Source organism: Sphaerodactylus townsendi, linkage group LG06, assembly GCF_021028975.2.
Source record: "Sphaerodactylus townsendi isolate TG3544 linkage group LG06, MPM_Stown_v2.3, whole genome shotgun sequence".
Lineage (NCBI taxonomy): Eukaryota > Metazoa > Chordata > Lepidosauria > Squamata > Sphaerodactylidae > Sphaerodactylus > Sphaerodactylus townsendi.
The window spans coordinates 67292169-67311186 of record NC_059430.1 but is presented as its reverse complement, the minus strand read 5'-3'; the positions used below and the strand labels follow the sequence as shown (position 1 = coordinate 67311186).

At 38.3% G+C, this 19018-nt stretch overlaps 1 protein-coding gene across 1 annotated transcript in view; it reads left to right on the top strand.

Annotated features, from left to right (window-relative positions):
- NRCAM (neuronal cell adhesion molecule) overlaps positions 1 to 17874 on the top strand; it is a 180830-nt gene extending 162956 nt beyond the window's left edge. The window contains 8 exon segments of the mRNA XM_048501581.1: positions 416 to 438; positions 441 to 662; positions 665 to 718; positions 721 to 760; positions 2896 to 2914; positions 7065 to 7126; positions 14868 to 14879; positions 15393 to 17874. Coding sequence (XP_048357538.1) covers positions 416 to 438; positions 441 to 662; positions 665 to 718; positions 721 to 760; positions 2896 to 2914; positions 7065 to 7126; positions 14868 to 14879; positions 15393 to 15630 — 670 coding nt within the window. The 3' untranslated portion in view covers positions 15631 to 17874.
- Positions 17875 to 19018: the final 1144 nt, after the last annotated feature.

Here is a 19018-nt window from a genome sequence, read left to right as displayed (position 1 = left end):
AGGCAGATGCAGACAAATAATCAAATCATGGAAGATGAATTTATACCAATGTATTGTCGAAGGCTTTCACGGCCGGAATCACTTGGGTGCTGTGTGGTTTCCGGGCTGTATGGCCGTGTTCTAGCAGCATTCTCTCCTGACGTTTCGCCTGCATCTGTGGCTGGCATCTTCAGAGGATCCTCTGAAGATGCCAGCCACAGATCTGAGCAACGTCGAAAATGCTGCTAAATTCTGAACCGCCCTTTAACCAATACAACACAAATAATTATACCCTTTGTAGATCTCAGCATTGCTACAGTCAGGTCAATTGGTTCATGCTGCCTCAGGCAGCCCTATGATACAATACAGTGCATTTTTGAGGAGAACTTTGGTTTTCTTCAAGAATGTATCTTGAACTTTTTTCCCATCACTTCAGGTCCATGTCTCGGTGGACAATAAAGAAATGGACAAAGGAAGAAAAAGAGAATGTAGTGAAGTCTCCAAAGTTCCTGAAGCAGACCCTGTCTTTACCAAATCAGAGTCTGTTTGGTCTGACAGATCCAGCTTATCTAGAAGGACAGGAGATCAATCCTTCAGCACAAACTCAGAGACCTTCCTTAGGAGAGTCAGGCACTCTTCAGAACATTCAAATGTTGATTCCATCTCCCCTTTGCTTTGTCAGAGGAAAATATATCAACCAAATGACAATCTGAAGGTAATTCTAGATATTACACTTCACAGCAACAGAACTGGATGAAGGGTCAGATTCTCAGGTAGGAAAGTACTCCCTGTTTCAAAAAAGAGCATGAGACCATCCTTTCTACAGTCATTCAATCAGCATGAGACCATCAGCATGAGACCATCCTTTCTACAGTCATTCAATAACACTCTAGACATCAGTTCATATTCTGACAACAACCATAAATTCCAAATGAAGAAGGTAAGACCTTCTTCTCTTTCTGTTACTACAAATTATTCCAAATCTGACAAAAGTTCACAAATAAATTCTGTTGTAGCACCTGAGATTACTGCCATTTTGAAGTTTTGCTCTGCAAGGGAACGAGCTAATCTCCCCATCTACTAAGACCCCTGCTAAGGTCTTTCTCCGGGGTGCCGGTTTCCTGGGGAGTTACAAGTTACTTACAATTGCTTTGACACCCCTGGAAGCAGCTGAGACATCCAGTCCAAAACTATCCAGTGATATCCTGGAAGCTGTGAAGATGTTTTGGAAAGAGAGCTCATAGCTTCTACGAAAAAAAGGACAGGAAATCTACAAAGAAATCTAAGCTTCATTGGACTTTAAAAGATGAGTCACTTCCACAGAATGGTGAAATCCTTTGTTTCCTCATTAGATATAGGATAGTGAGCCTATACATACATTTAAACTGGGGAACCAAAATTACTTCTTCAGGCTGTATTCCAGAAGATTTTGGGAGTCAAAGTTCCACAAATCTGAACAGTCTTCAGAAGAAAAGAGAGATAAATCCCTTCCAGTTCATTCAACAATCCAAAAATTAATTTGTAGACTATGGAGCAACCCTAATGTAAAACACATAGTTCCAGCAATTCTGCATAAGCTGTATCCTCTTCCACTGGAAAAAAACAGCCTTATAGGGAACCTTACCCAAGATAGATACTTTAGTGGTCAAGGGGAATGCCAGATCATGCCTCTCTTGTGTTAATGGCCCTGTTCCTAATGAGTCAATTGAGAGGTTGAAACTGCAGTCAAGATATCATTCAGTTTAGTTTCAGCCCAACTTAGAGTCTCCCTATGTTCTGCTTATGCTTCTAAAGCTTTATTAGCTTGGCTTGAAAAAGAACAAATGAGAGGAGAAAAGACCTTGAGTACTTCTTCTAGCAAGTCAAGAACATATGTTCTGTCTAGAACTGCAGCAAATTTTATCCATGATGCAGCTGAAGATTCTCCTCGACTCACTGTTAAGACCATAGCATGCCTCACAGTAGCCAGGAGAGCCATCTGGATACGTAATTGGCCTTTAGACATAGGTATGAAACATCAGCTGTTTTTGTTACCATTTTCTGGTGGAACATTATTTGGAAATTGCTTGGAGCAGGTTTTCAAGGATTATGTCCAAAAGAAGAGATTCCTCCATCATTTCAAAAGAAAAAACTATTATTCAGGCTTTCTTTGTTATCCTCACAAGTGTTGTACATCCTATCGGTTACCCATAAGGTTAAAAAGAGGAAGAGTTTTACATTCTTTACATGTAAGCAATATGAAATGATATAGAGTTCCAAGAAATCACAGGAGTGCCAAGAAAGGTTTCCTGACTTCATAAAACTGCTCACCAGTAAACCATATAGGAACCATATTACTTTGACCTGTGAAAACTGATTGGATATAATTTCTGTCCTGATAAACTTTAAATCTGTAATATATTTTGAAAAATTTATTCTTTCCTTGTTGCATTTTTCCCCAGAGAAATGTGTTTGGCATATGTACATACATACACACTTTTAGCATAGAATATCAAATACATCTGTACAGTTTGATTTCTGTCTCAGAATATTCACAGGGTAGCTTTCAAGGTTGAAACTTCCATCTTGATCCATCTTTTCTGAATCTTCTTTTAAATCATCCTCTTTGATAGTTTCAGAATTTCTAAACATCATTTTAATAACTTCCAATCAGTTATTCCTCTCGTTTAAAATAGTTTAGTTCAAATCAAGACATTGTACAAATTTAGTTCAAATCAAGACATTGTACTAATTTAGTTCAAATCAAGACATTGTACAAATTTAGTTCAAATCAAGACATTGTACAAATCAAGACATTTCAGAGAAGTCCTCAACTGAAGTAAGAGTCTAGGAGGCTTTTGAAAAGGTCGTACTTACCTGTTCCTTCTGATCCATCAGTCCAGAATTTGCATGAATTTGTTTTTGTTTGTCCTCAAGCAAAAAGGAAAGCAAAGATGTATTTGGTCAATTGAATAGCTAACTATAGCTCATTCCGCACATGCAGAATAATGCACTTTCAAACTGCTTTCAGCGCTCTTTGAAGCTGTGCGGAATAGCAAAATCCACTTGCAAACAGTTGTGAAAGTGGTTTGAAAACGCATTATTTTGCTTGTGCGGAAGGGGTCTATATTTTAAATTATTTTGCATGTTGTCTGTGGAAGAATTTATTGGGTTGTGTTTGCTGCTGAACTGCATAATGGGCACTGACCCCCACCCCCACCCCCAAATCCTCTTCTATGTTTTGACTGGTTATTGCATCTGCCTGTTGCTGAAGGGAAAAAGGTTAATAGCAGGTAATAAAATGTCATGGGAAAGTCATGGAGTTGACTATGCATTTTAAAATCTTTTGATTTCTTTAATTTACTGTGTGATAGCTTCTTTCTAAACATGCTCTTCATTTGTCCTGTATTTCATCTATTACTTTTAAGTTTGCTATTTGTTTCACAAAATTCATATGTAAAAATGAGTCTCTATCAGAAAAGACAGAAATACTAATTTAGCAAGGCTGTTTAACTAAATTCTCCAGTCATTCATTTATTCAAGGAAGTCTATATAGCACATACTTTTAGGCAAAATAATATAATTAAAATACATTAGAGAAGGAACATTTGATGGTTTGCAGAAACTATTAAATACATAAAGTCTCCACTATTGAGCTGATAATACTTAGATTAAATATATTTTTGTTTAAATGTTCAAATTATTAGCTTATAAAACTGGTTTTGAACTTACAAATAGCAAGTATTTGATTGAACTCACTGTTGTGATTTCCTCATCTCACAATAACATTATATATTCTGAAATATATTATTCCCTATGAAGTTGTTCCAATCTTAATGTTAATACAGGTAATATGGTTGAAAAAAATTCAGAATGCTCTGTTTCAATATTGATGGACATTTGTTGGCCACCTTCCTGATAATAATTTTTAAAGTTTCCAATATGTGAGTATGTATCCAATAGTCATTTACAAAATTGTATTTTCAGAATTGTTTGCAAAGATGTATAAACAGGCAGAGCAAGCATTTATGGTACTGCATAAACAGTGCAATTCTATGCAAAGTTACATCCTTCTAAGCCCATTGACATTGTGTAGGAATGTACTGTAAATTAGACATAATGTTATTACCATAAAACTATTAAAATCCTAGAGATGAGTGTACAATTCTTGTATACCTTAAAGTTCCTCATGGGACAGCTAATTTGTCTTCTGTAGTATGTGTTTTAGCAACAAATGAAGAATTTATTAATTTCTCAGTGGTAGTTCTACCCTTGTTTTTCAGCCCTCACTAGTAGCACAATAGTCTCTGACTTCATTTCTTCCTTTGAAATTAAAAAAAAAATCTAGATTCACTTAGCTTCTATATTTCTGCAATTTAAAGGGAGGAAATCTGCCATCTTTTGGAAAAGAATAGAAGTCACAGTTCATCTTACCAGACAGATGGTAGAATGTAATACAGGGCATCCAAGTCCTTCCTGGATGAAAACTGCATGTAATTGTGGTGAACTACTGAATTTACTCCCTCCTTCATTGCTTTATTTTGTAAACATACTTTACTTAACCACAATTAACAAAATGGATTTGTGATGTTTGCATGACTATGTGATTTTTTTTTTGTCGGTATCTTGGTGAAAGTGTTTCACAGATCTCCTATATATTCGATTTAGGATTTCAAAAAACTACATACCTTACATCTTGGGATGTGTAGTGTATTTTTGCTATTAAGGGAAGCACTGTTTAAAAAGAACTTAGAGCCGAATGGACATTTTTGTGAATGGGACATTCAGCTGAATTTGTATAGGATTATAGTCTGAGGCCTTTTTCCTAGGCCATTTATATTACCTCACTGAAATGGAACCACCAGTGCAATTAGATCTTAATAGTTTTATGGGTTACCCCTTTAAATGATTTTTCAAACACAAAGTTATAGCCGGTTTTTTTGCCCCCTGTTACTTTTGAAACCCCCAAATATGGGTGCCCTGGACTTGTGCCACCAAGTCTGGCCTAATGCCACACTCTCTGGAACCATCACAACTTCCTTTGCTGTTGGGATAATACAAGATGCCCAAGGGTATGTGGAAGGGTTAAGTGGAGGAGGGAGTTCTTCCTTGGTCCTTTAGAGCTTGTAGTTGTGCAGTAGATTCTGCTTCTCATGCTCTCATCCAAAGATGAAAGGGGGTTACTTGGCAAATTTCCCTCTGTAGTGTAATTGTTTAATGTTCAGGAACATTTTTGTCCCTTGTATCATGTATTTCATTCAATTGATTTAATAATTCAGACTGTTGATTCTTCTTAAGGAGAGTTGTGCTGGCAGATGGTGCAAAAATTCTTGTTTACTACCTGCTCTGTTCCCTCAAGTTGGCCACTTTCCCCCCTATGTTCACTGTCATAGTGATTCCCAGTAACTGGTCTTATTAAACTGTAGATCCTGATTTTTCCTGTGTCCCACCTCTTTTCCTCTATTTCTCAAAATCCAGTAATGCTGAATTCATTTGTTTGTATTTAAAAAAACCATCATCTCAGGTACCGTATATACTCATGTATAAGTCGAGTTTTTCAGCACATTTTTTGTGCTGAAAAAGCCCCCCTCGACTTATACACGATTCTGCATTTAAAAAAATATTTTTGGATTTTTACTTTGTCGGCCTCCAGAGGGCGCAGTTTTTAGGCTAGCAGCACCAAAATTACTGTTTTTCTTTGAAATAAATATTCAAAAACATTTAACCTACTGATGCCTCAATTAATGTAATTTTATTGGTATCTATTTTTATTTTTGAAATTTACCAGTAAATGCTGCATTTCCCACCCTCGGCTTATGATACCAGCCAAGTTTGGTAAAGTTTGGTTCAGGGAGTCCAAAGTTATGGACTCCCAAAGGGGGTGCCCCATCCCCCATTGTTTCCAAGGGAGCTAATAGTAGATGGGGCTACATTGTGAGGGACCATAACTTTGGACCCCTTGAACCAAACTTCACTAAACCTGGGTGGTATCATCAGGATAACCTCTTGCATCAGGATAACCTTTTGCAGGATAACCCCAGGTTTGGTGAAGTTTGGTTCAAGGGGTCCAAAGTTATGGACCCTCAAAAGGGTAGCCCCATCTACTATTAGCTCCCATTGGAAACAATGGGGGATGAGAGCACCCAATTTGGGGATCCATAACTTTGGACCCCCAAATTGGGTGCTCTCATCCCCCATTGTTTAATGAAGGGCTAGATAATAGATGGGGCTACCTGAGGAATCCCATAACTGGAACCCATGAGCTAACAAACTCCCCTGAAACCTGAGTAATATCATCAGGAGGGTCTCCTAAAGAGACTTCCTGAAATGTTGGTACTGCTAACATAAACATTCCTCCCCTGACAGGTTGTGTGAATGTTCCTTCCAAAATGACACCTGCCATGTGCAATTTTAAAAATATGTACTCTAAAAATAATGAACTATTCTTTTGAAAAGCAGGGTAGTTTTGAGTCACAGTGAACAGGCATGTTCATTCCAGTTTTTATTGTAAGGTCCATTGTTTAAAACCCTTCCTTACAAAAAAGCTAAGGTTTTTGTACTTTTAAAGTTATTGTTGAGACCATATTGTTCTTGTTGACTCTCTTTTCCACTTACAGAGCTAGTTTACTGCTTTTCTTTGAAATAAATATTCAAAAACATTTAACCTACTGATGTCTCAATTAATGTAATTTTATTGGTATCTATTTTTATTTTTGAAATTTACCAGTAGCTGCTGCATTTCCCACCCTCGACTTATACACAAGTCAATAAGTTTTCCCAGTTTTTTGTGGTAAAATTAGGTGCCTCGACTTATATGCGGGTCGACTTATACACGAGTATATACGGTATATATGTCATGGTGCTTTGAACTCATTCCTTTCTAGTTGAGAAAGATTCTGTTAGTAAATCAACTAAACATCTGCTGCAGTCTGTGTGGCAAGAGTACTTTATTTTTTATGATGCAAAGAACAGGAAATCTTATTGCCAGGTTTGATTTTTGCATATGCTGTAACTGTGCACTCACACCAGTGTCCAGCTCTGTGCAGGAGTACACACTTGTGTAAATCTGCAGTTTTGTTTTTGTTTTTTGTTTTTTAATTATACAGACATTAGAATCTGCATCCTTACTAGCATATAGAAAAATCACAGAAACATTGCAGCCAACTGTGTAAGTATTTTTTCATTATTTAGATTATAAACATGGATAATCTTGTAAAACAAAATCTGAAGAGAATCAGAATGGAAGACAAACTGATAAAACAAGAATATTTCCTTGAAGTAAAAAACCAACCGAACCCTCTTTTCTATGATAATAAACAAAAGAAGTGTGTTAGTGCCATTGACTATATTTTCATAAAATATTTTGAAAAACATATTCCAGATTAAAGTAAGTTCAACTGCTTGGATCATTTCTTTCTACCTAAATCCAAATATTTTGTGCTAATTCTTAATTTTAAACAAAGTAGCCAAATGTTGAAAGCTGTAAGTATTGCACCCTACAAAGATTGATGTGTTGTCCCAGCGCATTGACCTTAGAGCAGAAAACTAAATGTTTTCAAAAACAAAATCAAAATAAATGTTCAATGTATTTTTAAGTGGAAGTAAACTTCACAAAATATTTGGACCTATAGATGCCTAACATTCTCATTATGGGTAGCTTTTCTACATTATAGTTCAAATGTATATATGTGCATTATGGATGGTTACAAAATGCATATGAAACTTTAACTTGCATTTGTTTTAGTCTTCTATTGAACTAAATTGGATGCCATTTTTTACAAAATTCAGATTCCCAAATCAACGTAATGCTTCTCAGAATTGTTTACTACATTAATCAGTGCTCCAAACAGATGTATATTTTTGTCTTCTGCTATTTGAGTTCCTTTTTTTAATGGAGAACTTTTATAGATTCTAGAAAAAAGTGTTGGCAAAGTGAGTTGTGAAAACAAGATTTAAACACAAAATTATTTCAGCTGTGAGATTGAGAATGTTATTGGCTTGTGTGTAACCATCTGTGCATGGATGGCACACAGTTTTCCTGAGTTCCCCTCCTCTCCTTCCAACCATCAGAAAGATTGCTCCTGGGGCCACAGGACCCACATGAAATAACAACCAAGCACGTCAGTGGACTAGAACAAGGGATCAGGGATAGAGATTGGGTCCTCCGGAGCTGCATTTGTCAAAGAGGGAGAGGGAACCTCCACTCATCTTGCAGTCTCAGTGAATTATTTCAGGGCAGGGGTCTCAAGAGCCTCTGGAATAGGAAAAAGATGCAGGAAACTCTGTGTTCCATTCACAGGTGTTTAAATGCAAGCTGTAGTTCTGAAAACAATTATGTACTTTTAAAATAGACTTCTGCCTAACATATCTAAAATTATTCATTCTAAATTTTATCATGTATGCATGTAATGAAGAAGAAATGTAACCTGTATGCTGCATTACTATTTCCAATTTAGCTAGGAAAATTTCAAATTGAAACATCACCAGTTTATTGTAGCTTTCAGTTCCTCCAGTTAATTTGAATCTGTGCTACTAATGCACACTAATAAAACACCATAAAATGGAAACTTGATCTGCAAATACATTCAAAGGGGTATCTCTACATTTTTTCCCTGCCCACTATAACTCTTGTAGAGATTATTGCCTCTCACCTACCTGCTTAACGACTGCTGCATCAGTGGCTAATTAACTACGTGTCCTTTTGTTGTCATCTCTATTTATAGTTTTGTATTAAATACTAGATCAATGATCTAGACTAGGCTACAGGGACACAGTGCTTTTGGAGAATCCCTGGTTTCATTTCTAACCTCATTGTTCAACCAATTGGTTAAAGCTATCAGTAAGTATTTAATGTCTAAGTACAATTAGATGTGGATCCCACACAAGGATGAGTCCAGGGCAGAGAGATGCCAGGGGCCTCCTATACCTGCTACAAGCCCTCTTCTTGCCTGCCAAGTGCACCATACTAACAAACTCATGAGGTACTAACAAGTAGGCATGGGAAGGGCATGAATGTGGGTGTCAGCATCAGATGACCCACTAAAAGCAGCATCACCATGTCACATGATGCTATTGGCCTTGATCCCACAGAGCATTTTGTCTTGCATAAGTAGAAGCAAAAGAAAGCCATTGCACTTGCCCTAAGTCCCATGTTGCATTTCCACTTTCACAAACCATAGTCAAGGTATATTTCCGCATTCCCCCCGCCCATCCAAATGATATCAATCGAATGATAGCACAGTTCCAAATTGCACTGTCATGACTGCATCAGATGGCTATTTGCCTTTTGATTTGTGTCATAGCAATGCTGATTGGAAATGAAAAATAACTGTTGAAGTCTATGGAACTTTTGTGCAAACCCACAAAGATGTAAGCATTTTAAAAATGTTTGAAGTCATGGGGAAAGGGTTGAACAGAAATTTGGAGAAAACATATATACAATATTTTCTTATCAGACTAGTGTTATTTTACAACTTTACCATTTGCGTACAGATGGTGAGACCCTTCTCCGGCAAAACATCACACAACCACGACAGGCTTGGAAAATGGATTGGGCCGCAGCCCAATTTATTAGTTATTAACAGTAACTATTTACGTAGAAGCCGGGCAACAAACGGGTCGCAACATCAAACATCCACAATCCGTATTGGGGCCAACCTGCAGGAAGCTGGTTTCAACCCTTCAACCCTTCCTGCTGCTGGGGAAGCAGGCACCAGCGAAGCCTTCTGGCTTGCCTACCAGCCCGCCATCCTCCCCTGTTTGCTGGGGTGTTGGGCACCAGCTAAGCCTACCGGCTGCCTACTGGCCCAACCCAACCCCTCCTGCTGGGGTGTCGGGCACGGCCAAGCCTACCGGCCTGCCAACCAGCCCACCACACACCCCAGCCCTTTGCAGGGCACAAGCATGGAGAAGACCGGCCGCCTGGCTCGGCTTCTCCCCCAGATGTTGCGACTCCCGCTGTCAACCCACTGGGCTGCGACAAAGATTGCACATAATAACACATAACAGCATAACATAATTGCATAATAACATAGGGACGGTGGGTGGGTCACGCCGGTCCTGAGTCTCGGCAGCCAAGAAGGCCGAGCTCAGGGTGCGGCGCTTTATATACCCTTGCTGCTCCCGCCTTTATGGCCGGGAGCCAATCATTGCAGATCTTGCAAGCCCTTGCAAGCATTGCCCTTGCATGCAACCACTCTTTGTCTATTCTGCTCACCACAGTCGCAATGGCTGCCCCCGCTGAGTCGGTTGCTGCTATTAATGGCATAATTTATGAAGTAGTCTTCAAAATCACACTATTTGGCATATTACCAAAATTTTGAAGTATAAATGGTTTATAGTGCAATTTTAAAGCCAAATTTCAGTGGGTGTAGGAAGGTGTAGCTGCTTAGGATTGCACTGTTAGTCTTCCACAAGCAAAATAGCAAAACATACCCAATACTAGCAAATTTGCTGCAAACGCTGTACCGTGGCCTTGTTGTCACATATATCTTAGACATATATATATAAAAAAATAGGAAAAATAAAAGTTGAAAATAGAAAACAAAAGTTTTGTAATAAAAACTTTAACATTATTTGTATGGAAACAGTCTCACAATATGCATATTTTGGTTATTAAGTTAACATTGAATTCTTCAGTACTATATTATTGTAAACATTTTATCACATTAATTGTGGACAAAATTTATCACATAAATAATAAAATATGCTTGAAAATATGTATTATTCACCTATAGTTTACACAGGAATTATGATGTCATGATATAAATTATTTAGCATAAAGTGTCATACTACACATTCTGAGTGAAATCTTGTCTTAAATATTATTTCACAAAACCAAACAAAACTAGTCTCCCTGTTTTGTAGGCATAGTAAATATGCTTGACTTATGTCCTAGATATTCTTATGAAGTGTGTTGATATACTTTTGTATCACTTGACTATATCTTGTCTCTTCTGATTCAAGATTGTACACTATTATTTTCATGCTTTGTATTTTTGTTATGCAGTACAGCAGTTAAAGATACAAGTTTTATTTATATTTTGAGTATTTGTTGCCCAGAATTTTATGAGTTGAAAGGAAATAGCAATTATTTCAATAAACATAAGAACTATATCTAGCTATTTTAAAAGTACAATATTAGGACATTCATTCATTGGATTAGGATCCAGTGACAGCAATGAGTAACTGAATTCAGTTCATTATCTTTTTGTTTGGTCAAAAATATATTTCCTTTAATCTATCACAGTCAACATTGTTTTCTTTGGATTGTGTAATAGCTTGCTTACAGTACAATTAATTGTTGATGCAGATGTGAAATAGGGTTTTTAATATTTCCTTGTGTTCCTCAGGCAACTGGGCTACCATGCAAGTGTTGTTCATGGGCACTGTGACATTGTTTATCAGGTTTATGTTAACTAGAATGTGTATGTTATGTTTTAGATGAAAATATCTGGTTTCAAGTAGCCTAGACTTTAGCAACTTAATTTTATTTCACAGGCATACAGGTTTTCAGGCCATTTGTGAAGTTCCACAGTATATAAAAGAAAGAGTTGCATAGTAACCCCATCATCTCACTACATTGCTTTTGGTCTATACAAAATAGTCAATAGGATACTTTCATATAACAATACAGCTAAATAATGCTTTCTTTATACATGGGAAAGGGTCTATAACATTTGAAATGGTGGTGGAAAGTTCTGTCAAGTCATAGCTGACTTATGGAGACCCAGTAGAATTCTCAAGGCAAGAGAGGTTCAGAAGTGGTTGCCATTGCTAGCATGAGCTGAGAGACTTCATGTGAAATATACATGATAAATTTTCTTACAGCCCAATCCAGATGGGGGTGGGCCGGAATGGCCATAGGAGGTGGCGTAAGCTTGGCTGGTACTTACACCAGCTGGGAGTGCAAATAGGGAGCTGGGCAGGGGACACAGAACTCGGTAGCGCCTGACATGCTTCCAGTCACTGCTTCAAGAGTTGTGGAAGCCTAACTTATAGGCAAGTGCAACTGGGAGCATCCCAGGAGTATTGCCACAAGGCTTTCCCTCCAGGAACACTAGCTGATTTTGCACAGTAAAAATGTCCCATGCTATATCCGGGAGCGCAGCTGCTGTGGCTCTTTTTACCTTGCTGTTGACTTTGCACTGATCCCCAGCTCTCCTCCACTTGCACTGCAAGGTCTTCGGCAATGTCTTCTACGCATACATGGGCAACCTATGTTTCCTGCATTCTGATTGTCTGAATCTCCCCCCACTCCCCCCACTCACTTTCACCAATTTAGTTTTAAATGACTGCACAAAACAGGCACTGGGAATCAATGCCCTCGCCCCCCAGTCTAAAATTCCTGCATATGCGAGGGAATCGTGGTACTTCAACACCCCTGCCCTGGTCTAAACTACTTGCGTATGCAAGGGAATCGCTGCCCTCCTGTTCGCAGTGCCTTCACACGCCATTTTTCTGCAAGGTTTCTCAAGGTTTTGCAAGGTTTGTCCCTCCATGTTTTTTATTCCACTGCAATGGGGGGAGAAGCACGTTATTGGAGGGTGGGCCAGAGCAGCAAGGCAGGAAAAATGGCCTCGTTCTGCTGCCAAGGAGTTTTCATGGCAGCGGAAGCCACCGGAGCAACGGAGGGGTATTCCAAAACTCCTCAACCTTTGTGGTTCTGGAAAGTTTTGGAGCAAAACCACTGCTGCAGGGCAGCACCAGGGCAACTGAGTGGCAGACACATTGCAGCACCGGGTCAGTCCCTATGCCAACAATGGGGCGCCTTTACCATGCAAAATCAGCCACTGGCAATGGGAATGACACCTGGTGTAATTCTGTTTTCCTCTATGAAGGGCTTTCAGGTGGCCAGGGAGGCTTTTTAGTTCTTCTGCCTCCCTACTCCGCCTGAAAGCCCTCTGGGGGCAGCGGCCTGGGAGTGGCATTGTCCCCAGCCCTCTCCAAGATCTGGATTGCGCTGCTAGAGTGCCTTTTGATCCTGCTGCTGTCTTAAGAAAAAAACCTAGGAAGTTTCTTCATAATTGTACAATGAAAAGCTGTTAATGGTTTTGTGAAAAGAAAAACATGCATTTGGTTATAGTATTATTTCATCATTACTGTCGTCATACTATGTTTTAGAATGGGGAAATGGAAATGAAAGATACATTTAGTGATGCAACAAGACCTTTAGAAAAGAAATATCTGCATGTTCTTCAAACTAGAGATTAGTGTTTGCCCCCAGCATTTGCTGGGCTGTGTGTAGTTTTTTTTTCTAGTGACTCTCACTGTATTATACTGCTATGAACCAATCTAATAGTGCAACCTAAGGGTAACTTACACCATTTGAATCCCATTGACTTCAATAAACCTAAAATGGTGTAATTCTGTTTAGTGTAAATTGTTTGATTTTCTCTTCCTATGCTTCATTATCATTAGTTATAATGTGCAACTACGTTAACTTAAATGTGCTTAATTGTTCATCCTATTTTTACCTTACTTCCTTTTTGAGTTCAGCATATTTATTTTCCCTCTACAAATTATCTATGGTGGATTTGCACTAACATGTTAATTAGTCACATTGCTAGTTTTGGGACCGGGGCATTCTTTCACAGCATGCCAGGTTATTAAGTTGACCGTGGAAGTTCTTCCCAATGCACACTAAGGTGCAATTCCATAGGATTCAGTTAACCAGTTTTTCACCGAAGCACTCTGTGAAGTGATATAAAAATCCAGTCTGCAAAAAGTTCTGTACAGTACATTGAACTTGTATCCTACTACAGAATCACTTCACAGTGGAAGAAAAATTATTATCTTGATTGATCCTCAGAACCAGATATCTCTTAAGAGAATGATTAGGCCTTTTGTTCCTGGCTAATGGGAGGAGAACTGAGAAGTATTTTACTTTGGAGAAAGTAGATGACACATTATCTTGAAATTAACGCAACAGGCTAAAAGCTGAGCCTAATGACATAAGCTTCCTGTTTTCCCACTCTTGAGTTCCTCTATGAAATGCTGTATCTAACAACCTACAGCGTATCTATGAAATGCTGTATCTGTCAGTCTTTCATGAAATCTGAAAATGAAGATGACCCTATAGTAGGTCACTTTGTTGGTAAGAGATATAATAGGGGATGGTATTAAATTGTTGTACATTAAACTTCCCCAGGGCTAATTAGGATGAGGTGTAGGAGGGTCTCAAGTTCAAAGAGAGCCTCATATTTTGACACTAATTATATTGGGGGTACTTGATACATTTTAGAATTTGTGTTTATGCTTATTATATACTTTTTAATTTTACTATATAATTTTAATTTTATATATTATATACTTTTTAATTTTTATTATGGGTAGTAGCTTCAAGAGCTGAAAATGCTCTAGGTCTCTCAGGACTTCTAAGAGGTCCTGCTTAGCCTTCAAGACACTCTTTGCTCATGTTGATGGGAACAAACTTGTAGTCCCTTGATGCACTGGGGAGTTCCAAGGGAACTCTGTGAAACTAGGACCTTCCTCATGTGCTTTGTATAGATCATTTATGCCAAGGTTTAAGATAAGGGATATGTAAGTAATCTACCTTTTACCTTTGTTTTTAGCTGGGGATGTTTTAGCTATAATTGTAAGCCGCCTTAAACCATGGGGAAAGGCAGAATATAAATGTTTTGAAAATTAATAAAAATATGTTTTTACATTCTTAGAAATGCTATTTTCCACCAGTGTTACAGATTTTGATAAACCATTTCTTCTACCATTTTAGTGGGATTTTAGTAAAATTTAGTAAAATCCCATGCTGAAGTTATTTTCATAGAGCATGGGTGAACATTTTATCCATTAAGCTCTTGTTCTGATTTAACTTATCGGGTTATGGATTCTGCTTTCTTCTTAGGCTATTTTCATTTGTTTCTTCTGCAACCTTTTAATGGAATATATAGGTCTCTTGAAAGGTAAGGTTAAATATTTCCAGCCTGGTGTGTGTAATGTAACAAATTACTCCAACTCCAACTCTGTTCATTATATTTTCCTAATGAAGAGAATCTGTGTTTTCATTAATCAAATACATTCCCGTTCATATTCAGGAATCAAGAATTAAGAGGTTTAACAGACTAATTTCACAGCACACCACAAGCTCTTTTTTGTGGCCTCTTTTAATGCTTGCAGTTTTTCTACGGTGTTTCAAAACTGGGAGCTGAAGGTTTTGTTTCTGAGAAGCCATGCACGGTGGGCAAAATGCACTTCCTCTGCTGGAGACATCCTGTGTTTAAACCATTTACTGCATCATATGTTCATGCCAGTTACATCATTTTAATTTGGCTGTACCATATGACTTGGTTTACTAAAAGGACAGTGAGACCCACACATGTTTTTTTCAGAAAGCTGCATGCATGATTTGTTTTGCACTTGTCATTCCCAACTATTTTATGCTAACTCAATTTTTTAAAAACTCCTTTTTTTTTCAGTGATGCAGATGACCACAAACCTCTAAAAAAAGGAAGCAGGACACCTTCAGACAGGACTGTGAAAAAAGAGGACAGCGATGATAGTTTAGTTGACTATGGAGAAGGTGTCAATGGGCAGTTCAATGAGGATGGCTCCTTTATTGGACAATACAGTGGTAAAAAAGAGAAAGAACCTGCAGAAGGAAATGAAAGTTCTGAAGCTCCTTCCCCCGTCAACGCAATGAATTCATTTGTTTAAATAAAGGAAAAGCCAACAACTCTGCCCCATTCCAACATTTCCATTATTTTTTCAAGCACTTGTACATTCTTCCCTGTTACTGAACATGAAAGATTCCATTGTTCTACACCGCAGAAGTGTTTGCCTAGAGGTGAAATGGTTATACTATATAACAACAGTAAGTGGTATGTTAGTATGAGTAAGAATGCAAAACAAAACATTTTGCACAATTTTGTTAAATTAATAAATAAAAAGAGCAGCAACAACTAAGAATATTGAAAATAACAGTATAATGCATACAGAGTGCTGGATATTCATAGACAGCTGGCTATGCCACTGAAAATCGTTTTGATACTTTGTTATGCAGTCCTCAATACTGGATATTAAGTCAATTTTCATTGTCAGAGTGTTATGGTAGTATTATATAGAACTTCAATGTCTTTGTGGACATTGTTGTGAAATTGGTAACTTAATGTCTAGCTATCATTATGTCTTTTTTTCAAGACAGTTAGGAACAGTATGTACAGTATATGATTGATAAATGACTTTAAGTACGACATTTGCATTTGCTGATGCTTACTGCGACCCCAATATCTGCTCCTTGCTTGTCTTACTTTATAGCCTTTCTTATCTATCAAGTATTACCGCAGTACAGTGTTCTTTTTGGGAGGGGGGGACATCCTATGTATGTTGTATTTTTAGGGCATAATACAGTATGCATTGGAATGCATTTGGATTTGTACAGCTGTGGAAGTGAAATTTTAAAGTGAAATGAAAATGATTCCAGAAACATACAGGCAGAGTACATTCAGTGCCTTCAAATAATGTGCATTCCATAATGTACTATAATTGGGCATAACCCACCTGGAATTTTTCTTGTGCAAGTTGTACTGAAATGAAGAGAAATTTCAAAAGAACTCTTGTGCACCTTTATGCATTTTAGTGGGGCTTGGCAAGGAAATGTATCCAATGGATTGTATCCCTGTCAGTTAGTATAATAGCATATGACTGATTAACTGCCATCATTGCCAAAGTAATCTAGGTTTTGTGTTTTTGTTATTTCCCAAATAAGGTAGAAAAATGGTTGGTTGAAACAAAGAGTATTTAAAGTTATACATTAAGGTTTCCTTTCTGTAATAGAGATGAATATTGCTGTGTAGAGAAGCTAATGCCTTATGCGGTTTCAGAGACAAGTGTCTGAATTTGTACTTAAAAAACAAATCAAAAAATCTCCCAATAATATATTAAAATCTCAGCTCACAACAGCACTCTTCCAAAAGTTGGAGTTCCATTAATTACTTAATGGGAGGCAACTTTTAACATGATGCTTGGCATGAAGAGGCATGTAGCTCACAATACAGCCATGGCATTCAATTTGATAAGTAAGTTTAGTCACAAGGATAGCCATCTGTTAGAAAATTGCACATACACACACACAATCTATATCACAATCATGGTTTACCTCCAAATATGAAATTTTATATAACCAACCTATGGTTGAAGGAATGCTCAGTTTCATTTGCCAATAAATTGGTTTTTCATAACTTGCATCAAGTTTAATTTTAAGTAAGCTTTTGATATGTAGATATTTTGTTGAATTTGTAAATACACTTAAAGTGTAGATGCTATATGATTCTAGGTGTTACAAATTAGAATTCTTTTTGTTGTACTGTGTAAGAAGTACTCTAGCCAGTGCATGGTATTTTAAAGCATCTACTAAATATTTATGAAATGAAAATTTGGTATAATGAGATGTTCTGCTTTCTGGCTGCAGCTTTTTAGGTCATGTGTCAATCAACTAATATCAGCTACTGTGCAGCTTCCATTCATTTTCTCTGAGCCCACAGGAGTCCGGGGTAAATGAATGGTGGTTGTACCAGCAGCAGTGCTTAGTTGCACCCAATATTATTTGTGTGTCTGTGTATCAGTAATTGACACTGGATCACAATCCAGTTTTGCAGATTTGATTCACAGACAGTCATTAAAGCACAAATTTGCATTAATCACTTTATAAGCAGCCCCAAGACAGGTCACATATTCACACAAGGCAGCAAAATAAAATAAAATCGATTGTATAGCACTGATTGGAAAGCACAAACAAGAATATGTTCCTACCAGAACTTGCCAACAATATTGGTGACAAGCATACTTTTATCCATTAAGTATAGATGCTAAATTTATCCATGCATGTAACGATACACAGAGATCACTTCTGTAATAGTGCAACACATTTTGTATGAAAATAAATGTGGTTTTAAAATTTCATTTGCTGTCCAGTCTCTATACAATACTATACAACAGAGTAACAAAGTCTCAGATTCCCTCTTATATGCAGGAAAATGGAAATATATAATTTTAAATAAGGCCATGTAAAAGCAGCCTTTCACGTATTCCGTTATTTTATGCATTTGTTTTCTTTGCTGAAATCATCTTTGGTGCCACCTACTTCCGGAAGAAAAGGTAATAATATTTTGATTTATACCAATGTGGATTTTAAAAAGAGTGAAGGATCACATAGAATGTTTAAAAAGCAGAGGTGTAGCTAGGAAGAATGGAGCCCGGGGCAGAATTTGAGTTTTGCACACATCCCCGTAGGCAACCACCCTCCCCAACCATGATCAAACAATAATTTTTTTGCACCAGGTCATTTCAAAGGGGATTGGGGGCGGGGATGCAAGGAGAACTGGGTCTGTCTATGGATCCTGTGATCCATGGGCAGAGCAGGCTGACTGGGGGCGGGTGGGAGCTGGAGAGCTGGCATTGCCCAGAGCAGGCCCGGCTGGGTTTTGGGGTGGGGGAGGAGGGAGGGAAGGCTTCAGCTGGGCCCTTGCAGGCCCGGCTGGGCTTTGGGGGTGGGGGAGAGAAGGCTTCTGCAGGACCAGGTCGCGCCCCCTCCCCTACACCCCACTTATCTTTGGTGCTGGGGTGGTCTCAGGCAGCCTCCTTCCCTCCTTGGCCTGGCTCCTCCCCAACAGACTGCTCTTTCAGCTGACTCTGCTGGCAGTGGGGCAGTCCCCAACAGACTGCTCCATCAGCCAGCTCTGTCGGGAGTAGTCTGTTGGGGCAGGGCCGGGCCTGAGGGAATGCCAAGGGAGAGTGATGTGGAGTGATGATTTTGCTTTGCCCCCGTGAAGCTTAACTTTGGGAGAATGCGCTTCCAAGGTCAATAAATGTCCCCGGATGTCCCCATTATAGCTTTGCCACTGCTAAAAAGGCAATTAAGATGAATCCTATATTTCTACAAATGGAGCTTGTAAGATGTGATTTTGGCCATTTCTGCTTTCCCACTGCAGTTCTTGTGCCTTGGGGGACCCTCAGAAAAAAATACTGAGTTGGGAGGAGTTTGTCAGAATTCCCCTGCATTTTCAATGAAACAGATGAATCTGGAAAGTTCAAAGCTTTATTGCAA